The 25,106-nt window shown below is 40.7% G+C and overlaps 1 protein-coding gene across 3 annotated transcripts in view; it reads left to right on the top strand.

Annotated features, from left to right (window-relative positions):
• Nucleotides 1-23,651, top strand: part of LOC148038509 (DUF21 domain-containing protein At1g55930, chloroplastic-like) — a 180,299-nt gene extending 156,648 nt beyond the window's left edge. The window contains exons 10-14 of one of the 3 annotated variants that reach the window (XM_087672858.1): nucleotides 16,705-16,796; nucleotides 21,213-21,278; nucleotides 21,429-21,545; nucleotides 21,647-21,829; nucleotides 21,948-23,651. In XM_087672858.1, the coding sequence (XP_087528984.1) occupies nucleotides 16,705-16,796; nucleotides 21,213-21,278; nucleotides 21,429-21,545; nucleotides 21,647-21,829; nucleotides 21,948-22,673 (1,184 nt within the window). In that variant the 3' untranslated portion in view covers nucleotides 22,674-23,651. The remainder of the gene's footprint in view (nucleotides 1-16,704; nucleotides 16,797-21,212; nucleotides 21,279-21,428; nucleotides 21,546-21,646; nucleotides 21,830-21,947) is intronic. The other 2 variants (XM_087672864.1, XM_087672859.1) reach the window with 2 other exon arrangements.
• Nucleotides 23,652-25,106: the final 1,455 nt, after the last annotated feature.

Here is a 25,106-nt window from a genome sequence, read left to right as displayed (position 1 = left end):
GAGGAATACACGTCTTGTGCTTTTGAGACATTTTTGCTTGACATGGCATCACGCATCAAGCCACTATTAGAATGACATCTCAACAAAATGATGTAGCTAAAAGGAAAAATCAGATATTTATAGAAATGACTCATTGCATGCTTAAACACAAGGGTTTGCCACATAAGTTTGGCTCGAAGGCCTTCAGTGTGCGAATCATGTATTAAATGGTGCACCCACCAAAGCACTAAAGACAATGATACCGTTTGAAGCTTGGCATGGCAAGAAACCCAAAGTTGATTACTTTTCGGTGTTTGGATGCATAGCCTATGTATATATTCTGAAAAAGCTTTGTGGAAAGCTCGATAATAAAGCTGTAAAATGCATTTTTATTGCCTAAAGTTCGGAGAGAGCAAGGGCTATTGTTTGTAAGTCCATGCACAAAGAAAGTATTTGTCAGTTGAGATGTTATATTTACTAAAAATGCTACATTTTCACATGATCAGTTCGAGATGCCAACCACCCATGACATTGTGATGTCTTTGAGGGTCTTTTGCCACTTTCTTTGGAGTCCATGCCTATTGTAAATGGCTGGACAGACACATTACTGCAAGCTGTTGCAACACCACATGCTTTGAAACAGTAAGTACTTGATCTTGGATTGCCCCATGCAATGGAAGATGTAGTACAACATGAAAAGGGTTGCTATAAATGCAGCTAAAACAGTCTCTAGATGGCTATTATGCACTCTCCAAGAGAGTAGAATGGATACTCCCTTACCTTAGTGCACTAGAGGGGTTGTTAGGCATGTAGCACATGATGCAGGGGGGGTACATTTGGCTGATTTTATGGAAGTAGATGATGTTTGTAATGAGCATGTATTCATGAGCTCACTATTGGATGATAATGAGCCTACTTCGTTGGATGAAGCTTAGCAAGATGTACATTGGATGCAGGCTGTGTAGGAAGAGTTAGACTCTATTGCCACAAACTCTACATGGGATCTTGTGGATTTAGCCGCCCGCTGGCAAGAAGGCTATTGGCACAAAATGGGTTTTTAAACTCAAACACAACACTGATGACACAATTGACAAGTACAAGGTGCAGTTGGTACTAAAAGGGTATAGATTAAGAGGAAACCTTTGCTTGTACATCTCGTATGAGTAGAGTGAGATGTGTGATTGCTATAGCTGCAAATTATGGCTGAAAAGTACATCAGTTGGACATAAAAACAGCATTTTTGAATGGGGATCTACATGAGAATGTTTATGTTTCATAATCTCCAAGGTTTATGGTTAAGGGAAAAGAGCACAAGGTCTATAAATTGCATAAGCTCTTTATCGTCTCAAAGAGGCTCCTCATGCATGGTAGGTACTCTTAAATTGATGCTTATTTGGCCAACAAAGGCTTCAAAAATAGTCCAATTGCTCCCCCTCTATTCATTAAAGATGAAGGGGGAACTTGATGAATATCATTCTTTATGTGGATAACATGCCGCTCACTAGACCTAAAGAGAATAAAATTGCAGATTTCAAGGCTGAATTAAATATGCATTTACTATGTCAAATATGGGCTGTCTACGCTATTATTTGGGGATTCGATTCACCCAAAATCAACATGGCATCATCATGTCGTTGTCACAATATGTGAACAAGATTTTACATAGGTTTAACATGCAAGGTTGCAAACCTATGTGCACTCCTATGGAGCCAGGCTTAAACTTGTCTATGCATGATGGTGAAGATATGTCTGATGTTGCAATTTATAGCCACACTATTGGTTATCTTATTATCTTTGCAACACACACCCTGGCATTCAATATGCAGCATCTTAAGTAAGTATATCACAACCTATGGACCATACATTAGCAAGCTGTTAAGCAAAGCTTTATATATTTGCAAGGTACTTAGTTACGTACATTATTATCTCCCAGGGGGGAGACTTGTTGGGTGTAAAGGCCCCTTACGCTCTCCCGTGTATATATTACTTTACACATGTGAACTTAGCCTAGCGGGTGTACCCGAATTATAAATACATTCTTTTATTATTTGTGTGTACCACACTAGTACATACCTATCCATCGACTCCCATTCTCACACTCACTCATTGCTTAGCACCTCAATTGATGTGTGTGCTATCTTTGCTTCCGCTTGTACTCATCAAACTGGTATCAGAGCCGATGGTCCACGCAGGTAGCTACAACATCGATAGTCATGAGTAGTAGTCGCCAGCTATATCAACAACCGCAGTCATCAATGCACAGGCACTAGCTGTGGGCATCAAACGCTGGTCAGGTGGACGAGACCTGCGCGCGGCGACCAGACGACAGGACCAGCGCGCAAAGTCAGCAAGCTGCAGCTAGTCAACAGAGCAAAGTGATTGACAGGTAGCACGTGTCCACCTGACAGACAGATGGCTGGAAACGGGCAGGTCAATGGCCCTCTTTATTAAATCTGGAATTTTCAGTTTTTCTTCTTTCTCTTCTGGGCGTTCAAACGCATAAGCACAGATTATAAATCTTTACAAATTTGCTCCTAGGAATTTGGGGCTTTTCCAGATTTTGTGCCTGTCACATACTTCACTGACATTTGACCCATAAATTGCAAACATTGAGTGCATGGGTCTCGGAAATTTTGGGGATTTTCATGTGTAAATGAAATTTTTGCTCAGTTGAGCCAATTTCTTTGGAATTTGTGCACTCTTGGATTCCAAAATTGGGGCTTTTGTAGAATTCCTAAAATTTCTGCAGCATTTGCCCACATTTGATGCTCAGGAACATGAATTGATGCAATTGGGATAGTTTTACTGTAAAATTTTTTGGGCTTTCCACATTGGTGATGTATTTTGAGTTGATTTAAGGCTAGACAATGAAATTTATAGTAGATTCATTGCTGAGTGGGAGAATTTTGAGCTTTGGATGCTTCAAATGCTATAAAAGGGTAGCTTCTCTTGGTATATGTATTGTTGAATGCTCACTATGTAGTTAAATAGTGGTAAATACACCTTTTGGGTTATTGCATTTGGGCATTGTGGTGATGTATTACTAAAGTGGGAACTATCATTAATGCAAATGTATCATTATTGCGTTTGGGCATTGTGGTGATGTATTACTAAAGTGGGAACTATCATTAATGCAAATGTATCAGATTTGATTCGTGAATAGGCTGTAATCAGTACTTGAGACTGAAATCACAGCTAAACATCTACTTCTTGGACACCTTGAAAGTACAAGTGTGTATACTTGCTATTACATTCAGCAACCTTGCTATGAGCTATCCTTAATGCAAATGTATCAGATTTGATTCTTCAATAGGTTGTAATCAGTACTTCAGACTGAAATTGCAGCTAAACATCTGCTTCTTGGGCACCTTGAAAGTACAAGTGTGTGTACTTGGTGTTAGATTCAGCAACCTTGCTATTTGCTGAAAAATTTCAGCCCTTTATTGCAGTTTTTATTGCTAAAGATGATTGGCGGTGCATCTACATCTGACACAAAGAATCTCTTTGAGATTCGTAAATTTTACGGCAATGGCTTTGATCTATGGAAAGATCGTATGCAAGGTATACTCTTTCTAAAGGATTGTGATGATGCTTTAGCAAAACGTAAGCATGTTGCTTTGTTAGTTGAGGATTGGGCTAAAATGAATAAAAAGGCCATTACTTACATTAAAATGGCAGTCACAGATAATAACTTGGTTGGTATAAAGGGGCTTGATACTGCCTGCGCAGTTTGGAAGAAACTCAAGGCTACTTATGAGAATACAACTCCTTTCAATCAAGTACATCCATGCGAAAGTTTATCAACTTGAAGCTTGATGAGTCTAAGCCTACCCCAGAGCATTTAAATGCTTTCACTGGTATTTTGAGTTTGTCTATAATATGTAGGTTTGCTAGCTTTAGATCGTAAATCGAGGGCTATCTTCTTGCTCATGATCTTGCCCAATTCATGGGAAGCATTGATTGTTTCGTTTAGCAATAATCCCAACTTGATATTTGATGGTGTGCGTGGTTCTATTCTCAATGAAGAGATTAGACGCAAGGCAAGTGGGGAAAATAGTGGATCAGCTTACAATGTAAGAGAAAGAACTTAAAAAAGATCTAATGCTGCAAATAAGAACAAAAATCGTACCAAAAGCAAGGAAAAAAAGCAAGATATAACTTGTTATCAATGTGGTCGCAAAGGGCATAAAAAACTAGATTGCAGGTTTTTTAAAAGGAAACAAGAACGCAAGAAGCAGGCTAATGCAAACAGCAAAAAGAATGAAACGGATGGCAGCTCTACCCCTAAAGAGACAGAAAAAGAAAATGTGGTATCTAGTGTTGTTATTGAGAAGATTAAAGAGGATAAAGATGTTGATTTATTGGTTACATTTTTAGATCCACATGCTATGACAATGAAGGACATGTATATCACTAAAACGGATGCGATTGATGCTTTGTTGTTGGCTCATGGTGGTTTGCTACAATCGTAGATTGTTGACAACGGTGCTTTATTTCATGTAACTCCATTTTTGGAGTGTTTTTCTTCTTATGCAAAAGGTAACCTTGGAAAAGTCTACCTTGGCAACAATCATGCATGTGATATTGAAGGAATGGGCACCATGCACCTGACCCTTGAAAATGGTCAAGAATTGATCCTTCATGATGTTAGATATGTACCTAGCATCAAGAAGAGCTTGCTTTCTGTTGGGCAGCTAGACAGCAAAGGTTACTTCCCTACTTTTAGTGGTGGAATGTGGAAGATACAAAAAGGATCTATGCTAGTCACTAGAGGTGGTAAAAAGGGGACTCTCTATTATTTCTAATGCAAGGCATTTGTTGGAAAGTTTATTGGAGTTACTAAAGTGCAATCATACATGGAGTTATGGCATAAATGTCTTGGATACATGAGCCAAAAGGGTTTGCAGGCACTTTATTCACTTGGAAGAGTTGATCTGAAAAACTCAAAGCTTGACTTTTGTGATCACTATGTTCTGGGTAAACATATAAAGAGTCCATACTCTCATGGAGCCTCTAGGAAAGCATGTATCTTGGATTTAGTCCATTCTGATGTATGCACCATGCCAATAAAAACTCATAGTGATTTCCGTTATTTTGTGTCTTCTATTGATGACCATTCTAGAAAACTATGGGTTTACTTGCTTAAGCAAAAAAGTGAGGCATTGGATACTTTCAAAAGGTTTTATGCATTTGTTAGTATTGAAAAGGGTTTAAAATTAAAATGCATAAGAGCAGATAATGGGGGAGAGTATGTATCTAAAGAATTCAATAAATTTTGTGATACAAATGGGATTAAAAGGGAGCTTACCACTCCTTATAATCCATCATCTAATGGTGTGGCTGAGCGAATGAATCGCACGTTATGTGAGAAGATTCGGTGTATACTGTCCATAGCTAATCTCCTGCAATCATTTTGGGGAGAGGCACTTAAAACTGCGGTACATATTTGCAACCGATCTCCACACCATGCACTTGAAAGTGGCATCCTTGAAGAGGTTTGGTTTGGCAAACTTGCTTCATATGACCACTTAAGGATCTTTGGTTGCGAATGCTACGTACATGTACTCGGTAATACCAAAACCAAACTTGACATGAAATCCCATAGAGGCATCTTCATGGGTTATGGAGATGAAGGTGAAATGGGCTATAGAGTTTGGGTTCCAAGCATGAAAAAGGTGCTATGCAAGCGAGATGTGGTATTTAATGAGTCAAAGTTGGTGAAAAATGCCACATCTAATGACTTGGACAAAAAGAAAGTAAAATTTCAGCATGATTAGTCACTTGAATAGCCATCAGCGCCACTGAAAATTCAGCTCCATTTGATGCTAGTTATGATAATCAACGTATCATCATTGAGCTAGATGAAAATGGGCAGCAAGGGGATGCTAAAAATCAGCTAGGGCAACAAAATCAGCATACTGAAATGAATTACAGCAAACCTGAAATTGTATTACAACCACCTGAACATGCATTTCAGCAGCTGAATAATGAGGTCATTGACATTCCCTTGGATATGGATCCATTACCTGATAACACAGATCATTGAGTAAGAAGGTCTACACGTGTCAGAAGACCTATACAAAGGTTTGATCCTTCTTTGAACTGTGTTTTGCTCACAGATGAAGGTGAGCCTTTTACATTCAAAGAGGCTTTATCATGTGAATTGAAGAAAAAGTGGAAGCTAGCTATGCAGGAAGAAATGAAGTCATTGTATCAGAATGATACTTCGGATTTGGTTACATTGCCCAAGGCTAGGAAAGCCATTCCTAACAAATGGATCTATACAATCAAATGTGTGGATGGCAAACCCAAATACAAAGCTAGACTTGTGGCTAAGGGCTATACACAAAAAGAGAACACTAATTTTCAGGAAATGTTTTCTCGTGTTGTCAAAATGACCTCTCTTCGAGTATTATTTGCCATTGTAGCATCTATGGATCTTGAACTTGATCAGATGGATGTTAGAACTACATTCTTGCATGGTGATCTGGAAGAAGAGTTGTACATAAATAGTCCGAAGGTTTTGTTATACAAGGAAAGGATCATTTGGTATGTAAGCTTAAGAGAAGCTTGTATGGTTTGAAACAGGCTTCTAGACAATGGTATAAAAAGTTTAATGCCTTCATACTTTCACGTGGATTTACAAGAAGTAGCGCAGATCACTGCTCATATATTAAGAAGGCTAATGATGGAAGAATTATTATACTTGTGCTTTATGTGGATGATATGCTTATTGCTGGTAAGCATAAAAGCTAGATTAATGCATTGAAAAGATAGCTGAATTCAGCCTTTTCCATGAAGAATTTGAGTGCAGTTGAACACATTTTGGGCATGCGTGTGGCACGAGATAGAGAGCAACAACTCTTATTTCTCTCACAAGAAAGGTACATCAGCAAAGTACTTGATCGTTTTTCTATAGTAGATGCTAAGCCTCTCAGTGTACCTTTACCACCATATCTTAAGCTTAGCAAGGCAAATTTCCCAAAAGATGATAAGGCAACCAGCTCTATGAAGGGTGTTCCTTATGCTTCAGCTTGTGGCTCACTCGTGTATGCTGTGGTTGCCAATAGACCTAACATTGCTCATGCAATGGAAGTTGTGAGCAGGTTTATGTCAAATCCTGGCAAAGCACATTGGGAAGCTATAGCAATCGATTTAGGCACGGAGGTCGAGGCACACAATCATTACGCGCAGTGAGAGAGACAGAGAGAGTGCGAGTGAGTAGAGTAGAGAATGAACACCTTCTTCCGTTCAATGACGAGTGTACCACTTTAGGTTTTTAGATAGATATATGTATGAAAGTACAATGTACTAAGGGTGTGTTCACACCCGTGCACATATAAAAGGCACGATGGCCCTTTATTCCCAACAACATCCCACCTAAAGGCAATGTGCCTTAAGAGGAGAAAAAAATCAGCTAAGTCTAGATATGTACAAAGCTTAAATAAATATATCTATCCAACTCCCATCATCTGTCAGCAATGAGCAAACCGCTCTGCCGGAAGACCCTTCATGAGAAGGTCTACAGGATTATCATCTATATGCACTTTGACAAGCTCAATGCTCTTGCTGTCAAGTACATCTCTAATGAAGTGGTACTTCACCTGTATATGCTTTGTCTTTGCATGAAAGACAGGATTCCGTGCTAGTATGATAGCACTCTGACTATCACAATGGAGAACAGGTAACTCTATGATGCCAAGCTCTCCCACCAAACGTGAAAGCCATAAAGCCTCCTTGCATACCTCAGTGGCAGCTACATACTCTGCCTCTGTAGTAGACAATGCAACACACTTTTGTAGCCTAGAGATCCAAGAGACTGCTCCTCCTGTGAAAGTAAACACATACCCAAGAGTGGACTTCCTACAGTCCGCATGACCAGCATAGTCTGCATCCCTAAAGCCAACAACAGATGCCTTCTGCTTTCCAAAGCAGATGCACAACTTCTTTGTGTCTTTGAGGTATCTCATAATACCTTTCACTGCATCCCAATGCTCCTTGCCAGGGGTTGCCATGTATCTGCTAACCACTCCCACTGCAAAGGCAATGTCAGGATGTATAGCAACCATAGCATACATCAAACTGCCAACAACTGAAGCATATGGTATCTTGGCCATTTTAGTCTTCTCATCATCAGATGTAGGGTTTTCCTCTGCATTGAGTTTCACATATAGAGGCAATGGAACCCCAATTGTTTTCCCCTCCTCTGTATTGAAAGGTTGCAAAACTTTGGAGATATACTCCTGCTGAGATAGATAGAGTAAGCGTTTCGATCTATCTCTGAGTATTCGCATACCAAGAATGTGATTTGTATCACCAAGATCCTTCATGTCAAAGCTGCCATGAAGACTTTGCTTCAATGAATCCAAGGTGTGAGTATCCCTACCAGCAATCAGCATGTCATCTGCATACAAAACCAAGATAATCAGGCTGCCATCTACTACCTTTTTGGTGTACAAGCAGTGATCCACTTGACTTCTATGAAAGCCTTGGGACTGCATGAATGTATCAAACTTATGATGCCATTCTCTTGGTGCTTGTTTCAGCCCATACAAACTCCTTTTGAGTTTACATACCATTTTTTCCTTCCCTTGTTCAACAAACCCTTCAGACTGCTGCATATATATGTCTTCATACAGATCACCATGTAAAAACGCAGTCCTTACATCCATCTGTATGAGCTCCATATCCTCAACTGCAACCAAGCCCAAAATGGTTCTCAATGTAGTCATCTTGACTACAGGAGAGAAAATCTCATCAAAGTCAATTCCATGCTCCTACTTGTACCCCTTTGCAACCAATCTTGCTTTGTACTTTGGTGAGGAACCAAAAGTGATCTTCATTTTGTAAACCCATTTGCATGGAAGGATTTTCTGCCCTTTAGGCAACTGCACGAAGTGCCATTTTTTTCAAGAGATTCCATCTATGACAGCATGGCTTTATACCATTTCTTGCTGTCCTGTCTGTCCATTGCTTCCTTGAACCAAGACAGCTCACCGCAGTCTGTCAGCATGACACAGTCAGCCACATTAATTGCACAAGTAACAAACTTGTCAGATTTTCTAGTAGCCCTAGACGATCTCCTAACCCTATGGTCATTGTTTGCTGGCTGTTCCTGCAAATTTCCATTTTGAGCATGCTGTCCTGGCATTTCAGCCTGCAAATCAGCATTAACAGCTTGCTGTCCTGGCTGTTCCTGCACATGTAATGGCTCATTTTCATGGGCAATAGCTGGCTGATCATTTCCTGCATTTACAGGTTCATTTACAGCAGGTATTTGTTGCTGTACAGCGGGCACATTTTGCTATCCAAAAGGCATTTCTTCCCGGAATACAACCCTACGGACCTCCTCAGTCTTTTCGGGCTGTTTGTGCATGCGATCTTCCCGGAAGATAATGTCATTGCTGCGTACTACTTTCCTTTTCTCGGGATCCCACAATTTATACCCCATTTCACCCTCGTCACCATATCCTAGGAAAATGCATTTACAAGACTTTGGCTCAAGTTTGCTGCGTTTTTCTTTACGAATGTGCACAAAAGCCTCGTAGCCAAACAGTTTCAGATGAGCATATGAAGGTGGCTTGCCCGACTAGGCCTCTTGGGAAAAACCCCCCCCCAAAAGACCTATTTGGTCACCGATTAATCAAGTGAACGGCTGTCATAACAACCTCTGCCCAAAAACCATGGGGTAATGCAGCATGAGACAGCATCGTATGGACCTTATCCTGTATGGTCCGATTCATACACTCTGCAACTCCATTTTGGGGTGGATTATGAGGGGCAGTGAGCTCCCTCTTTATTCCTTTGCTGTCACAAAATGCCTGAAAGGCTTTGGACACATATTCCCTACTATTGTCAGAGTGAAGACACTTAAGTGTCTTATCTGTCTGATTTTGAGCCAATGCCAAGAATTTTTTAAACTTGTCAAGCACTTCATCCTTGCTACGAATAGGATAAACCCATACTTTCCGTGTAGCATCATCGACAAAGGTGACAAATATTTCTTTTCCCCCTATAGATAATCCTGGCATTTGACATACATCCGAATATACTAACTGTAGAGGAGAAGATTATTAAAGAAAGAGACTTTTTGTGAGACATTTGTGCATGCTTGCCATAAATGCAATGATGGCAATGCTCAAAATCATTATAACGAAGACAAGGCAAGTAACCCAAACGAGAAAGCACTTTCATTCCTGTTTCACTCATATGTCCCAACCGGCCATGCCACAAAGAAACACTTGGTTGCTCGGTCACGGCAACAACATGGTCACGCACACTAGATACATGAAGTGGATACACGTATCACTCTTGCAACCTGTGGCAATAACCCTAGATCCCTTACAGATCTTCCATTTTCCATCACCAAAGGTGGTATGAAAACCATCATCATCTAGCTGCCCTGTGCTAATCAAGCTCTTCTTGAACTGAGATACATGCCGTACATGCTGAAGTGTAAAGACAGAGCCGTGCTGAAACTGTAACTGCACACTGCCAATACCTGCAATCTCACATGCATAGTTGTCCCCAAGATGGACAACACCATGTCGACCCCCTGTATAGGCGGAAAACCACTCACGATGAGGGGTGACATGAAAGGAAGCACCTGAATCAAGAATCCAAGTATACATGTCATCATCTGTATCTGCAAGTAGAGCATGTGCACCAAAATGTGAAGAGGCAAAGAGTACATCACTCCCACTGTCACTATCATGAGTGACTACATTCACCTCTTTAATTTTTACACCACTCTTCTTAGGCTGACTGTCATTTTTCTCTTCCTTGCAATCATCTATCTTCTTGCCTTTTCCTTTCTCTTTCTTCCATTTGTAGCAGTCACGTTTGAAGTGAGCCTTCTTGCCACAATGATGACATTCAACATCTTTGCCACGTGATTTACTGCGTCCCTTGCTATCATATTTTCCCTTTTGCTGTGATCTCTAGTATGCCAAGCACTGGAAGAGTTATTGGATGCATTGTTCAGCCGATTCATCTCTTCCATAAGTAGAGCACTCTCTACATCAGCATACAAAAGGATCACATTAGAATTGCTCATAGCAGTCCTAAATGTATCCCAACTCTCTGATAGAGTGCAAAGCAAGAAATTAACCTTAAATTCCTCATCAATCATGAACTTCAAGGCAACCAGCTAGTTGAAAATGGAGTTAAACTCACTCAAGGGAGTAGACATTGCTGTACCTTCTTTCATACGCAAATCCATAAGCTTTTTCAGCCAATACACTTTGCTTGCAGCACTCTTCTGTGCATACAGTTCTTCCAGTCTAGTCCATGTAGCATTTGCAGAATCCAAACCTTCAATGTTAAAGAGCAAGGCATCAGAAATCGATAGCTCTATGGTTGAGCGTGCAAGCTCATTCAACTCATCCCAATCGTCCTGATCCATGTCTGCAGGCTTTGCCCCTTTAGTTTTGAACAGCTTTGCCTGCTTCTTTTGTAACAGGATATTGTAGCACTGTTTTTGCCACTGCAAAATTATGTGCACCTTCAAGCTTCTTTATATGCATCAAATTACTGCTGTCATTACTGCCAGCCATGGTTTTCAGCCCAAATGTGACCAAAAAACCAGCAAATACAGGCCCAAACTGTCACCCAAGTGACCAAGGTGCAAACAAGTACCAATCAGCAATAAATGGCCATGCAAAAGTACAGATTTCAGATCTGTAATTAAGTTTTCAAAAACACCAAACCAAGTGCTACAGCATTATCCAACTGATTACAGCTGTTCCAAAGGGCATGTGCATCACATTACATGAGAAATCCCAAAATTTCAGCTGCAATTTCTGTTGTACATGTACCCACGGGCATAAAATTCGACACGAACGGTCAAAAGCCCCAAAATTTTGTGCTCAAAGCATCAAACACACATCTGCATTTCCTCTTTCATGCATAGGACTATCCAATTTATCCAAAATAAAGCAATTTCAGCAAAACCTCCAAATTTTACCGAGTGTTGATGTCCAAATTGCACAGAATTCAACATGCATGTGTATAAAATGACCAAATGCTGTACAAATTTTGCCCAAACTGCAAAAGCCCCAAATTGCATGGGATCCAATGTGCCTCAATGTCAAGAAATTGGATAAACTTCAGCCCAATTTGTGCATGTACATTAAAAGCCCCAAATGTCGGAGGCAAGATTTCACAAATTCCTGCAATTTCTGAGATAACTTTGATTGTCTTGCATCACATTCTCCAAATCTAGGAATAGCCCCAAATTTTGTGGATCAAATGTTAAGAAATTTCACTCAATGAGCAAAATTTCAACAATTTTGGCGAAATCCCCAAATCAAATGCGCACAATGTCTGCAATTCCAACGCAGATGCCTCAATGTTTCACAAATAGTGCTTAGTCTGATGAAGCCCCAACTTTCTGGGCCAAAATTGCACTAATTTGACCTTTCGTGCTTATACGCGCGAATTCCCCTATTAAGCCAAGGAAAAAAAATTTCAAGAAGATTTTGAAAATTGTGGCCCTGTTGACCTATGGGGCGGGTCGCGCGACCTGCCCGCGTCACGGCGCCCGCCGCTCGACCGGTCACGTCGCGCAGCTCGACCGGTCACGTCGCGCAGCTCGACCAGTCACGTCGCGTGCTTGGTCCACACCTGCTGCAGCCGACTGTCACTGCGTGCAACTTACACCTGTGACTTTCCTGCTCGCCTTTGAGCTCTCGTCACCACGCTGGTCTTCTACCTCAGCCTAACGACTGTCAGCAGCACCTTACGCTCTGATATCAGTTTGTAGGAATCGATTAGGCACAGAGGTCGAGGCAAATAGTCATTACATGCAGTGAGAGAGAGAGAGAGAGTGCGAGTGAGCAGAGTAGAGAGTGAACACGTTTTTCGGTACAATCACGAGTGTACCACTTTAGGTTTTTAGATAGATATATGTATGAAAGTACAATGTGCTAAGGGTGTGTTCACCACACCCGTGCACATATAAAAGGCACGATGGCCCTTTATTCCCTACAGAAGCAGTGAAATGCATATTACGGTACCTTAAGGGCACACAAAGAAAATGTATCTGCTATGAAAAGGATACATTAGATTTGCAGGGGTATTGTAATGCAAACATGGCAAGTGACTTGGATACTCGCAAGTCTACTAGCGGGTACCTATTTACCTTGACTAGTGAGGCAATTCCTTGGTGCTTTAGATTGCAAAAGATAGTAGCACTCTCTACCACTAAAGCTGAATATTTTTCAGCCACTGAAGCTTCAAAGAAGTTGTTTGGCTTGGTCGTTTGTTCTAGGATTTTGGGCTGCCCACCAAAACACGTGTACTTGGATACGATTGCTAGAGTGTTGTATGTGTGGCTAAGAATGCCATGTTTCATGCACTTACCAAACATATTGATGTTCGGTATCATTTTATCAAACAGGTTCTGGATGATGGTCTAGTCATAGTGACTAAGATCAAGTCACAGGATAATCCTGCAGATGTTCTCACTAAAAGTCTTGCAAAGGCTCAACATGAGCATTGCATTAGACTTGTGGGAGTCGGTTAAGGTTCACTTAGGACCTTCAAGTGGGAGGTTGTTGGGTGTAAAGGCCCCTTACTCTCTCCCATGTATCTCCCGTGTATATATTACTTTACACATGTGAACTCACCCTAGCGGGTGTACCTTAAGTATGAATACATTTTTTTATTATTTGTGTGTACCACACTGGCACACACCTATCCGTCGACTCTCACTCTCACACACTCTCATTGTTCATCGCCTTGATTGACGTGTGTGCTATCTCTGCTTCCACTCGTACTCATCAAGACTTGCATCCACAGGCTTAGAGTGATTCAAATTTCACTTATGATTTAGACACTAGGTAGTCTACTAGTGGACACTTTCTTTCTAGGTCACTCGTGCGTTTCATGGCTAAGTAAGAAATAGCCTATAGGGGCTACCTTGTCTTGTGAGGCTGAGTACAAGGCAGCCTTCACGGCAACAGTGGAATGTGTATGGCTGTGTAGATTGTTGGGACTGATCTACATATACCATTGAAGGGTCCTATGCCCATTCTTTCTGACAGTCTCACAAAGAGATGCTATGCAAGAGAGATCAGCTAATGTATGTACCCAAAGAGAAAAATGTTGCAAACATTTTCACCAAAGCATTACCACATGAGAAGTTTGAGGCTTTTCAAAAGTCCTTGAACTTATTACCTTTTGGTGATTGATCATCCTTGTACTTCATCACATTGGCACTACAAGGGGGCTATTAGAATTTGCCAATTCTAGGCAATGTCCATGTAATTTGCGTGGTATGGATACTTATTAAAGTGTCAATGGTGTGTGTGTGTGTGTGTGTGTGTGTGTGTGTGTGTGTGTGTGTGTGTGTGCGCCTAGTGTTTTTAGGCATTAAAGTAGTGACACTAGGGACTAGAGTAAGTTAACCCAACTCTAGTTAGTTTGTAGAAGACTGGTTAGATCAACCTATGACCTAAACTACTGTTGTACCTTCACTTTATCTTTCAGTTCAGCAAGTACACTCTACCCTCTTGCTTTATCTCACTCATAGTCACTCTCTCTCGTTTCTCTCTCCTCCATAGCAGGTGCATTTCTCACCCCTTAAGAGTGTGAATACAGAAACCCCAAGTTTATAGGCTCAGCTGGATCTAGTGATGGCTGTACATTCAGCCATAGTCGACCGAGAGATATACAATAACCTGCAATTGGAGTTATGTAATGCAGTGATGACTAGAGAACCAAGATAAGTTTATATCTCTCGGTCGACTATGGCTGTACATTCACCCATAGTCGACCGAGAGATATACAATAACCTGCAATTGGAGTTATGTAATGCAGTGATGACTAGAGAACCAAGATAAGTTTATAAGAATGAAAGTAACTAGTACTAGAGCCCTCAAAATATATCCCTGGGACAGTGCAAGCCACAAACATGACATGGGCTTCTTTTGGATCAGAACAGCTTTACATCTCAAACCAGGGTAGAAGTAGAAGGTACCTGTTCCGGACTGCTAGGGACTGTATAGACATCAAGATGGCAGTCTGGAAATGGCAAAGTCTGCTCTAACCAGCACCAAATCTCCAGATATCCAATACACTAAGTGAAAGTAAATGGTTTGTTGAGCTTCAGGAGGTACGAAGAACTTCAAAAAATCAGCCTTAGAAGTAAATGGTTTGTTGAGCTTCAGGAGGTACCAAGAACTTCAAAAAATCAGCTTTAGAAGTTTGCCAAAACTGCCTCTTAACAGCCAGCTGTTTATGTCTAAAACAAAAGCCTTTTTGCCTTTGGGGCTTAAAGTTGTACTTTTGGGGGGTTATAGCATGCTTCATTTGGATGAACATGTAGAGGCTGCATATATGCATCATGATGCGCAGCATACTCCATGACTGATGCGAAGGGAATGAGTAGGTTTACAAGCTAAAATAAAGCAATAGACAAACAAATAAATAAATAAAATAGTCGCAGCACCTTTTCCTTGATTTTTTCAAAGAAAATAAAATTCTATTTATAACACCTCAGAGAAAACCCCCTGAGATAAAATACAAAGTACAAAGAAGCCTGTAGACAACAGCTGAGTACATCATAGAAGCAATGGTTGTGCCAGACCATCCAAGGGGCTAGGTGAAGCAATGGTTGTGCCAGGCCATCATAAAAGCAATGGTTGTGCCAGACCATCCGAGGGGCTAGGTGAAAAAAGGTGCTGGAATCCCTGGCTGCAGGATGGCATCTCAACCCCTCCTTGTCCTCACACAACCACCCTATGGCCTCTTCCATCTTTTGTAAAGGGCATGGATTATCTCTATCCAAATTCTCGAAAGAGTCTCTATCCTGGAGACATCCTGGAGGTCCATAGCATGGCTACACCTCGCACTCTTACTGTACCAGGAAACAATGCTAGCAATCAGCTCCCATCTGTGTCAGTGTCCTTCAGTCCACTGTGCATGTGAGTAGTCTAGATGGGGATCCTGCTGAGATGCTGACACGTGATGAGAGAAGTGGCTCCCTTGAAAATCCCCATATCCACATGGTGGGTCTCTTTCTGTGATCCAAGCTACATGTTCCCAAACCATGGTTTCTGTTGTTTCTGTGAAAGACCATCCTGAGGGCTTTCTTCCATACCTCATGAGCTTTGGGATAGTCCCATAAACAGTGTCGGTCCTTTTTCCTTCTTCGCCTCTTTGAACTAAAAAAAGGAGGAGGTTTTGTTTTCTTAAAAACAAGGATGCTGGCGTTAGATTGGCCAGCTTCGAAGACCTGTTTACCCTTCCCTATTATACTTGTATAGGGGAGCTCTCAATCGCCCTCTGTGACTCTCGCTTTATGCCTAACGCCCTCTTTTTACTTATAGAAGTTTTTTCTTTGAAGTGCTAAGCTAAAAGCTAAGAGGATTTATTTTTTACTGATATAAGGTTCTTTCCTTGAACTGTTAAAGTAATTTTAACTGATTGAGGAAGTTTCTTAATGTACACCCCCTTATTTTCCCTTCTATCTCTATGCTGATATGGCATTTCTTGTTCTTGTTTATCATAGAAGACAACTGTTTTGCTTTTTTATTTTGTTTGACTTTCCCTTTCTAGTTTTGTGCTCTTATCTATGATGGTATCTAACTTCAGCATGCAATTTGAACTGAGGTTGCTTGCATTAAAATCCTGACTTAACATGGATAACTGGAGTTCACATTTGCTGTTTTCTTTAGGACAGGGACATTGTTAATTAACAACATGCAATTTTTGTTATTTCAGATTCAATGTCTGTATGGAACCTTCTAAGAGAATTTCGAATCAGAAAAGTACACATGGCAATTGTTCTTAATGAGTATGGTGGCGCTGTAGGGGTAGATAAACTCCTAGCCTTTCACCTTTTGAGATTTACAATGTTGAATGCCTGAAATTGCTGAATGGAATGGTCTAGAGAAGTGAATCAGCTCATACTAAATAAGATTATGAAATAAAGGTAGACTCATAAAAGACAACAAAAAAAATGTCTTGGTCAATTTCATCTCGTAATCTTTTGTCTGTGTGCCAATTTCATTTCCAAAAGTTAGATTTTAAAAGTAGAAAGAGCATCCCTCTATTTGATAGGCTTGTGCACTTGAGCTACTCTGCTGGTGAGTGGCAAAAGGTTGTGGTGGACAACTAATTGAAAGAAGATCCATCTATCTGTGATAGATTTGTGCACTTGAGCTAGTCTGCTGGTGATTGATGAAAGTGAAGCTCATGGTGGATGTGCATGGTTGTTTCACATACCAAAATTAAGCTCTCACACTAGAAAATTTAATACTTGTAAATTTGCAATGCATATTAGTTAAAATCACAAGCTGACATAAAGAACTGAGCATAATGTGCATATAGGGGCCACTTGCTTGAAGTTTATGTATCCCAAATTGAGATTTTGATCTTGTGTTGAAAATGTACTCGTGAAGAGAAATCTTCTGAACTTTGATATCTTGAATTTTGTAGGGGCCTTTACATTTCAGCCCCAGATTGATCTACAAATATTAGTAGAAAAATATAGTTCCTAAGTTTTTAGGTGTCTTTTACAATATTTTGTAAATATTTGTGTCTACAAACAGTACTCTACTAAGTTTTTTCGTTTCTATCTATGCATTCTGCATAAGAAGGAAAGCTCTAAATAGGAGAAGTTTTCATCCACAAACAATACTCTTCTGAGTTTGTTTACTTTCATTAATGCCATTTTCTGTCCAAGAAGGAAAACTTTTATTTATGCAATTTTCTATCCCTCTAGTTGTCCACCTTCAACGCATTGCAGACGGAGACTTGGATTCTTCTTTTATTTATTGTTCTTGCCCTCCTCTTTTCCTGCTTCTTACAATCAGGACATGATGGCCCTCTGATCCATAGAGCACCTTAGCGTTGACTTTTTGTGGACTTTTATGAATCGGAATAGATACCTGTCCGATAAAGAACTAATGCACATCTCAAAATCTTGAAGAAATGGACTTGCCTCCTTGAAGGCAAGGGGCTGAGTTCTTGGACATGGTAATAGAAGTTGGGACATTTAGAAAGATACATGTTAGCCTAGTGAGTTGTGACAAGAATGGAATCAAATTTGTTTGATGAACTTTAGCATTCACTTTTTGTGGACTTTTATGAATCAGAATAGATACCTGTCAGATAGAAGAACTAATGCACATGTCAAAATCTTGAAGAAATGGACTCATCTCCTTGAAGGTAGGGAGCTGAGTTCATGGTAATAGAAGTTGGGACATTTAGAAAGATACATGTTAGGCTAGTGATTTATCTCCACCTCTCTTACCCCCCTCTTTTCGTACTTCACTCCCTACTCTAGGAATGCAAGTTAGAAGACAAGCTCAAAAGCTCAATGAGCAATCACCAATGTGGCCACCTACCCTCAGCGGTGGCTATTAGGGGTGTGGCTACTGGGACTGCATTGCCTACTGTTTCCCTACCTGCCTCTTGCCTTGGCATGACTGGACTCTGATGAAGCTATCATCCTCTACTTGTGCCTCTACTTGTGCAGTTGTCTACTACATGGTCTTGGATGGAAGTGAGTGCACTCCAAGGCCTGGTGCCTAAAATCATTGTAGTAAAGACACTGTCCAAGCTTTCCCGTCACTATGATTTGTTGTCCTGTGTCTATCTACCTCAATCTCCAGGAACTTAGGGATCTTCTTTGGGTCTAACAGTACTACCCATACCTTTGGTACTCCTGCACACGTCATTGCATTAGCAAATGAGGGGGGAGTATGTCCTTCACCAACCAACAGTACTCGATCACAAGCCCGGGGAAGAGGAGGGTAATGGAGTATCTGGGGAGTCTAGTATGAAGCGCAGCACAAAGTCTGCAATGGTGAAGTCACTATACCATATAAATGACTCCCTTCAAGGATACAATGGAGGAGTTGTCGATGAGCTCCTACACTGCATCTGCAAAGGTGAGTCCAATCATGAAGATACCTTGCCCCATCACTGCTCCCTTTGCTATCTCCAAGGTGTCGATGTGCAAGGTTGAATGGAGCCAATCTCAAAGTTGTGCCCTGGATGGGGAGTGACCCATGACCTTTTCAAAGATTGTGGTCTCCTCTAGTTCCTTCTCTATGGCAGAGACAGACTGAAGTTGTTCCTTGTTGAGGATGTCATGCAAGGCTTGTGATTAGGGAGCACCCATGGAGTGCTCCGGCATTAGACCTAAGGTTTCCATTGCATGAGTTGGATCAAGAACCTTTTGGGTGAGCTGCCAACAACCAAAGGAATGCTGTTGCAAAGGGAGGAAGCAGCTGATTATTTTCCTAAAATTCAGGGTGAGGTGGCAGCGGCAGGGGATCCTTCATTAGTGATCTCCATATCATCCACAAGTAAACATCCAAGCTAAATCAACAAACAAAATATTGATCAATGTACTCACAAAGATTGTCTCAACCTTTGCAAGTGACTGGGGCACAACTCATGGAAACTCTGTGTTATCACACAACTTAGAAGACTACCATGCTAGACCCCATTTCAATTTGATTTATCAGAGATGAAAATTTTATTTATAACAAGCTTAGAGCGCGCTCCCCCATCCCTGCCCCCTGGGCCTCCCAATGTAAAATAAAAAGTTCAAGGAACTCTGCTCAGTAAATTATATAATCAATTTGGTGGGAAAGGTGACCTAGTATTACTTTACTCTATTAAAGGACACAAACAAAAGATGGAGTTTGGAGTGTTAGGACCCTTCCACATTTATTCAAATAGCCAAACAAGCAACGTACAACTTGAAACCTTGAAGGTGAGGGGATGGGCAGTGTACCAAAAACTTACCCACTTGAACAAAGGATGAGCCACCATTGATTGTGTCCAACATTTTTGTTAGAGTGGTAAAAACACTGTGATTGACTTAGAAGATGAAGAGCTACTACCACCTAAGTATCTTATGATCAAAATGAACACAAAGAGACAGCACGTCCCTGAAGCTCTCATAGATAGAGATTCCTATTCCAACATCCTTGCACTGTATGAATGGAAATTGGGCAGCTTGAACTTGTGCTGGCAAACACAACTATCAATCCATATGGGCGAGTTCCATAATCTTTGCGACAGGCACATGTTAGTCTTTTCAATACCAAGACCATAACTACCTTGAGTAGGAGGCCTTGCTTACCCTCAAAAGGAAGGCAATAAAGCTGCATCAGGATCAACCACAACCTCTAGCGAGGGTGGAAAAAGAGTGCTCATTGAGTTATTGAAGGTCCAACACGAGAAAAAGAAACCAGTCGATTGAGTTCTCCCTGACATGACAAAGATAAGCACTAAGTAGGTGCCTAAGAACAGCAGATGCATGGGGTGCGGGCAACAGGTGCAGGGGCAGCCAGTGCAGAGCTGTGTGCAGGATGGGCAACATGGGCAACAAGTAGATGGCAAGCAGACGGCCAGGTGCTATGGCGGGCAGAGATTGTTTTCGCTCCCTACATAACTGTTTTCAGTCCCTATGTGTTGCATCATGTCATCTGCTGCTCTTTACCCGAGAATTGAAATTGATAGCTGGTTCTACAGACCCATGAGTAAACTGTTTTGTTTAAGGCCTTACCCTTTTGACTTTTCTGTCCCACATTGGCATGTGTTTTACATTATTACTATTTCACAAGTTTTACAGCCTGTGCACATGTTTTGAAGGGCCATTTTCGCGAAAGGGATTCCATAGTTGTTACGTGGCAAGCGTTGTCAATAGCTCGTGTGACTTTTGTGTGTGACAGTTTATACATCTTCTTACACTTAGCTGTTGGAATTTGGTGGTGCTTTAAGCTCATTGTGCTTCTTCAAGGTGCATCCTGCAAAGGCTATGCGGGGATTGTTCATGGTGCACTTTGTTCCTCTTCAGTGTTCTACCTATGGGCTGTGAGAGGCCTTTAGAGGTGATTTCAGTATTGCATGTGTGTTCACCGTAGGAGGACCAGGTGGCCAGCCTTTTGGTCACTATCATAGGGCCATTACTTACTTGAGTTGCATCTGCATGCATGTGACCTTGTCCCTATGTGGGATCGCTTGTACTTCTGTGTTCCATTGCAGCTGTCCTTGGGCATGGGATCCTTGGTATTGGACACTAGTGAATTCAGTTCCATTGCTCTCACCTGTTCTTCATGCTTTCATATGTTTAACGTATTATTCTAGCTGCATAACACATCTCATATTTGTGTAGAATAGGTGATGTTTTATGTGAACCTGTACAAGCCTATGGCAGGGAGTCTTCCTTGCCTGTTTAAGTTCTATTCTTATCTATTTTGTGTCTATAGGTTGTAACTTTGGAGGATGTTGTTGAAGAAATTGTCGGTGAGATTTTTGATGAGAATGATTCAAAGGTAAGGGATACAAAGATGGATATTGTTTTCATGTTGTGTTTGCATGCATGCTTAAAGTGAGGAATTTGGATCTCTTAGTTTGACATGCCTGGTCCATCGAAAATTTGAATAAATTTGTCTCGTAAAGTATTTCTTTGCTAAATCCTTCAGGAAGAAATCCGAAGAAAAACTGGATATGTGGTCCAAAGGGGTGATGGCATTTTTGATGTCGATGCTAATACATCAATTGAAGATCTTACTGAAGCTCTCGAGGTCAAGGTTCCTGAGGTATACTTGGAATCTTAACAAACCCAATGTTTTTAGGATAGTGTGATTGAGTACAGCAAAACTTGACACTGAAGGTGTGAAACTGAAAAACATAATTGCAGGGTCCGTATCATTATGAGACAGTCTCTGGGTTTGTCTGTGAAGCTTTTGGATACATTCCACGGACAGGTGAGAGTATTAGTGTGATTCTTCACAAGGCAGAAGACGAAGGATCAGAGCGCACAGAAGGTGAATCAGATAGCCCAGAAGACCGCAAGGAAAAATTTCAGAAGTACAGACTTGAGGTCTGCATTTGTTCTGCCTCCTGTCTATATAAGTTGGCCACAGGATAGAATGTTTGTTTAATGTACGTGTGTTGCCACTGTTGCTCTTGTGAGACTCTCTCATGATTATCATTCACAGATCTTGGCAGGAAATGCACGAAAGGTTGGGTCAGTCCGATTTGAGCGCATAGATGGAACGGATATCAAAATTGATAAGGATACAGTAACTCATGTTGTCCCACACATTGTGAAGAACAAGTGGGAAGGAAAAAGCACTTTGGAACCTGAGAAGGCAGAGAACACCGAGGTAAGAGCATATCTTCCATGGCATTCAGAGGGGGAGTCAGAAGAAGAATTCATATCTGATGATGAGGATACCTGTAATACTGATGAAGACCATGTTAGAAGGCGTTACCTCATTGCAGAAAGTGTTGATGTGGACAATATCAGTGACTCAGAAGACGTGTGCACTAGTTCAGAAAACCGCTACCTTGTTCCAGAGAGTATTGGGGTAGATACCACTATCAGTTCTGATGCAAATGCTGGAAGTGGGCAGGCAGTGGTGGTTGGTGAAGAATGGAATGTTATCACATCAGCCAATAAATCTAGTCTGGATGCTGACAATGTAGATGGTAAAACAGCCATGGACATGGACACCCTGAATAAGAATTGGGAAAAACATGAAGGCCTTGTGGAGAGAAGACGTCAAAGGAGGAGAAAGCAGTCTGCTGATGCAGTTGTAGAACTTGACAGACATCGAAAAATTCACATAAAGCGCAGGGAAGCTGCAATGGGCATGCGGATACGGGAGAACAGAAAAGAGCAAACAGATAAAGGAGCAAATTCAAATGATGAAAAAGTGTAGTTGATTGCTCAAGTTTGGTCTCAGTTCTACTGGATTTTATGTTCCAGAAAATCCACTGCCAGCAAGGTGACCTGAACTTCTACGACACATTATTCTCTTGTGGTGTTCAGTTTAAAAGGTCTCTTAATCAGTTCACCAACTACAAGATGAGTAAGAGTGGGTGATGGTATAGGCATGAAGCGGCTGAATGACCCTGACCAGCCTGAGTCTATATGCCAAGTTAATCGCGGGAATACTGTACAGAGTTATAAGAGTTGTGAGGTTTCTGATCCAAGAGAGTTTATTATCAACTACTGTGATTCATATCATGTTCTATCAATCACCGATCCTGGAATGCATGGACGACTGAAGCCACATCCTCGACTGTTTACTGTCCATACCAGTGGTTCTTCTCATTGCCCTACTCAGAAATGGTGCAGCTGATCAGTTGAAGCAATGTGCAAGTGCTCTTCAAACCAAGACACAACTGAAAGGATTTTCTGTGGAAGTATTGTAGACATACCTGAGCTGTACTTGATTCTTACTCCATGCTGTAGCAATATTTACTGAAACTATCCGAGATATAAAGTACAAATCAATCAGAAGCACTTCTTTTTAGTAGCTTTATCTCCCTTGTTGCTGCATTTGGCCAACTACATATGATGTTTATTTAGATCACTGAATGTGGCCAAAGAGCAGCTAAGAAAGCCACTCAACACTCGTGGCCTATGTGAAGTCATGCACAATAGGGATTGATGAGGTGGGATATATCTCAAAGCCACGGAGTTCCCATACAATGGATGATAACACACATCTGATATTACAGAGACTGCCTTTCATGATTATAAACGCCTTATGTGGTCCCAATAGGACCATGAACATTAGTTAGATGCTGAAGATAAAAAGTATACCTAGTACTCCAGATATTCCTAAGATTGTGCATCTCAAGTAATGAAATAATCAGCCCTAGCTTGCTCGCTCGCTCATGCTCTCTCTCTCTCTCTCTCTCTCTCTCTCTCTCTCTCTCTCTCTCTCTCTCTCTCGATTTCCTTTGTGTTTCAATAGATATTTTCTTTACTCTTGAATTGCTAAGTTAATATTTTTGAATGAGAAGAAAATCTAGTTAAAATACTCATGAACCTAATTGTTATATCCAAGCAACAAAGCGTGGATTATGCACTATAGCCTAGAGTTTGGCACATTTCTTAAATTTATATGGAGGCATGATCAATTTCTTTGTTTTACAACTGCATTGTATTTTGCAAGGTTAGACATAATTGATAAGTTTTTTTAATGATTTAGGCTATGTTTTGTGTTAGTAAAGTAAGTCAGCCTTAGGTACCTTTCTTAGGCATTTGGTTCAAGAAGCTTCTTGCTTTGGAAAAGAATTGATTGAGTTTAAGAATCTTTCCTCAAATAGTTTTGTTTGTGAAAGTGATTGATTACAAGATTACCTTATAATATTTTTAGCTCACAAACTTTTGAGGCTATTAACCATGTGAACACGAGGAATTTTAGTATGAAGTTTGTTGATTGAAAAGTCTATGAAATATGTTCTCCTTTTTGCCTACTTGTCACAACCATTCTCTCATGTTCCTACTTGCCAATTTGCTTGACCTCTATGAAAGTGATTGATTTCAAGATTACCTTATAATATTTTTAGCTCACGAACTTTTGAGGTTATCAACCTTGTGAACACATGGCAGGCATTTTAGTATGAAGTTTGTTGATTGAAAAGTTTATGAAATGGTGTAATATGTTCTCATTTTTGCCTCCTTTTCACCGCCACTCTCTTGTTCCTACTTGCCAATTTGCACAACCTTGCATGGCAATTCATGCCTTCTAATGTCATTTCTCTCAGCATCACCTCCGCCTTGCCTTCCCTTGATTATTAAGATATTTGCTATCATTAAGTAGAGATGGAGATAATGTGGCACATGTGAGAAAGCTTCACATGGTTGAAAGCTCTAGCCCCAAACTTAGCTTCATTATTTCCCATCCTAGAGAGACTTTTATCTTTATGATGGTGTATGCATAAGAGTATATTCTATTAGCTCTTAGCTTCAAGAGTATATTCTATTAGCTCTTAGCTTCATTATTTCCCGACCTAGAGAGACTTTTATATTTATGACGGTGTAGGCATAAGAGTATATTCTATTAGCTAAGTAATTGATAATGACATAGATGCTTTCATGAACAATTTACTTGTGAGTTTAGTAGGAGTCAATTGAAGAGAGAAAAACTAGAAGCATGACTCCAAGTAAAATGCGTCTTCTTTCCATTTCTCTTGCAGCTATCAAGTAAATTGTTTGGTTGTAATACCCAAGATATGAGCCAATGTAAGAGGACCAAAACGAAGTAATGCCCTAGCCTCTACCATCTAAAATACATTTGTTCTCTCACATTTATCCATGTATCTAGTAGTTCTATTACATTGCTTTTCTCTTTTGTTGT

Source organism: Lygodium microphyllum, chromosome 3, assembly GCF_053477565.2.
Source record: "Lygodium microphyllum isolate KBCC chromosome 3, Lygodium_microphyllum_v1.1.10, whole genome shotgun sequence".
Lineage (NCBI taxonomy): Eukaryota > Viridiplantae > Streptophyta > Polypodiopsida > Schizaeales > Lygodiaceae > Lygodium > Lygodium microphyllum.
The sequence above is the reverse complement of the archived record's forward strand: the minus strand, read 5'-3'. Positions and strand labels throughout refer to the sequence as shown.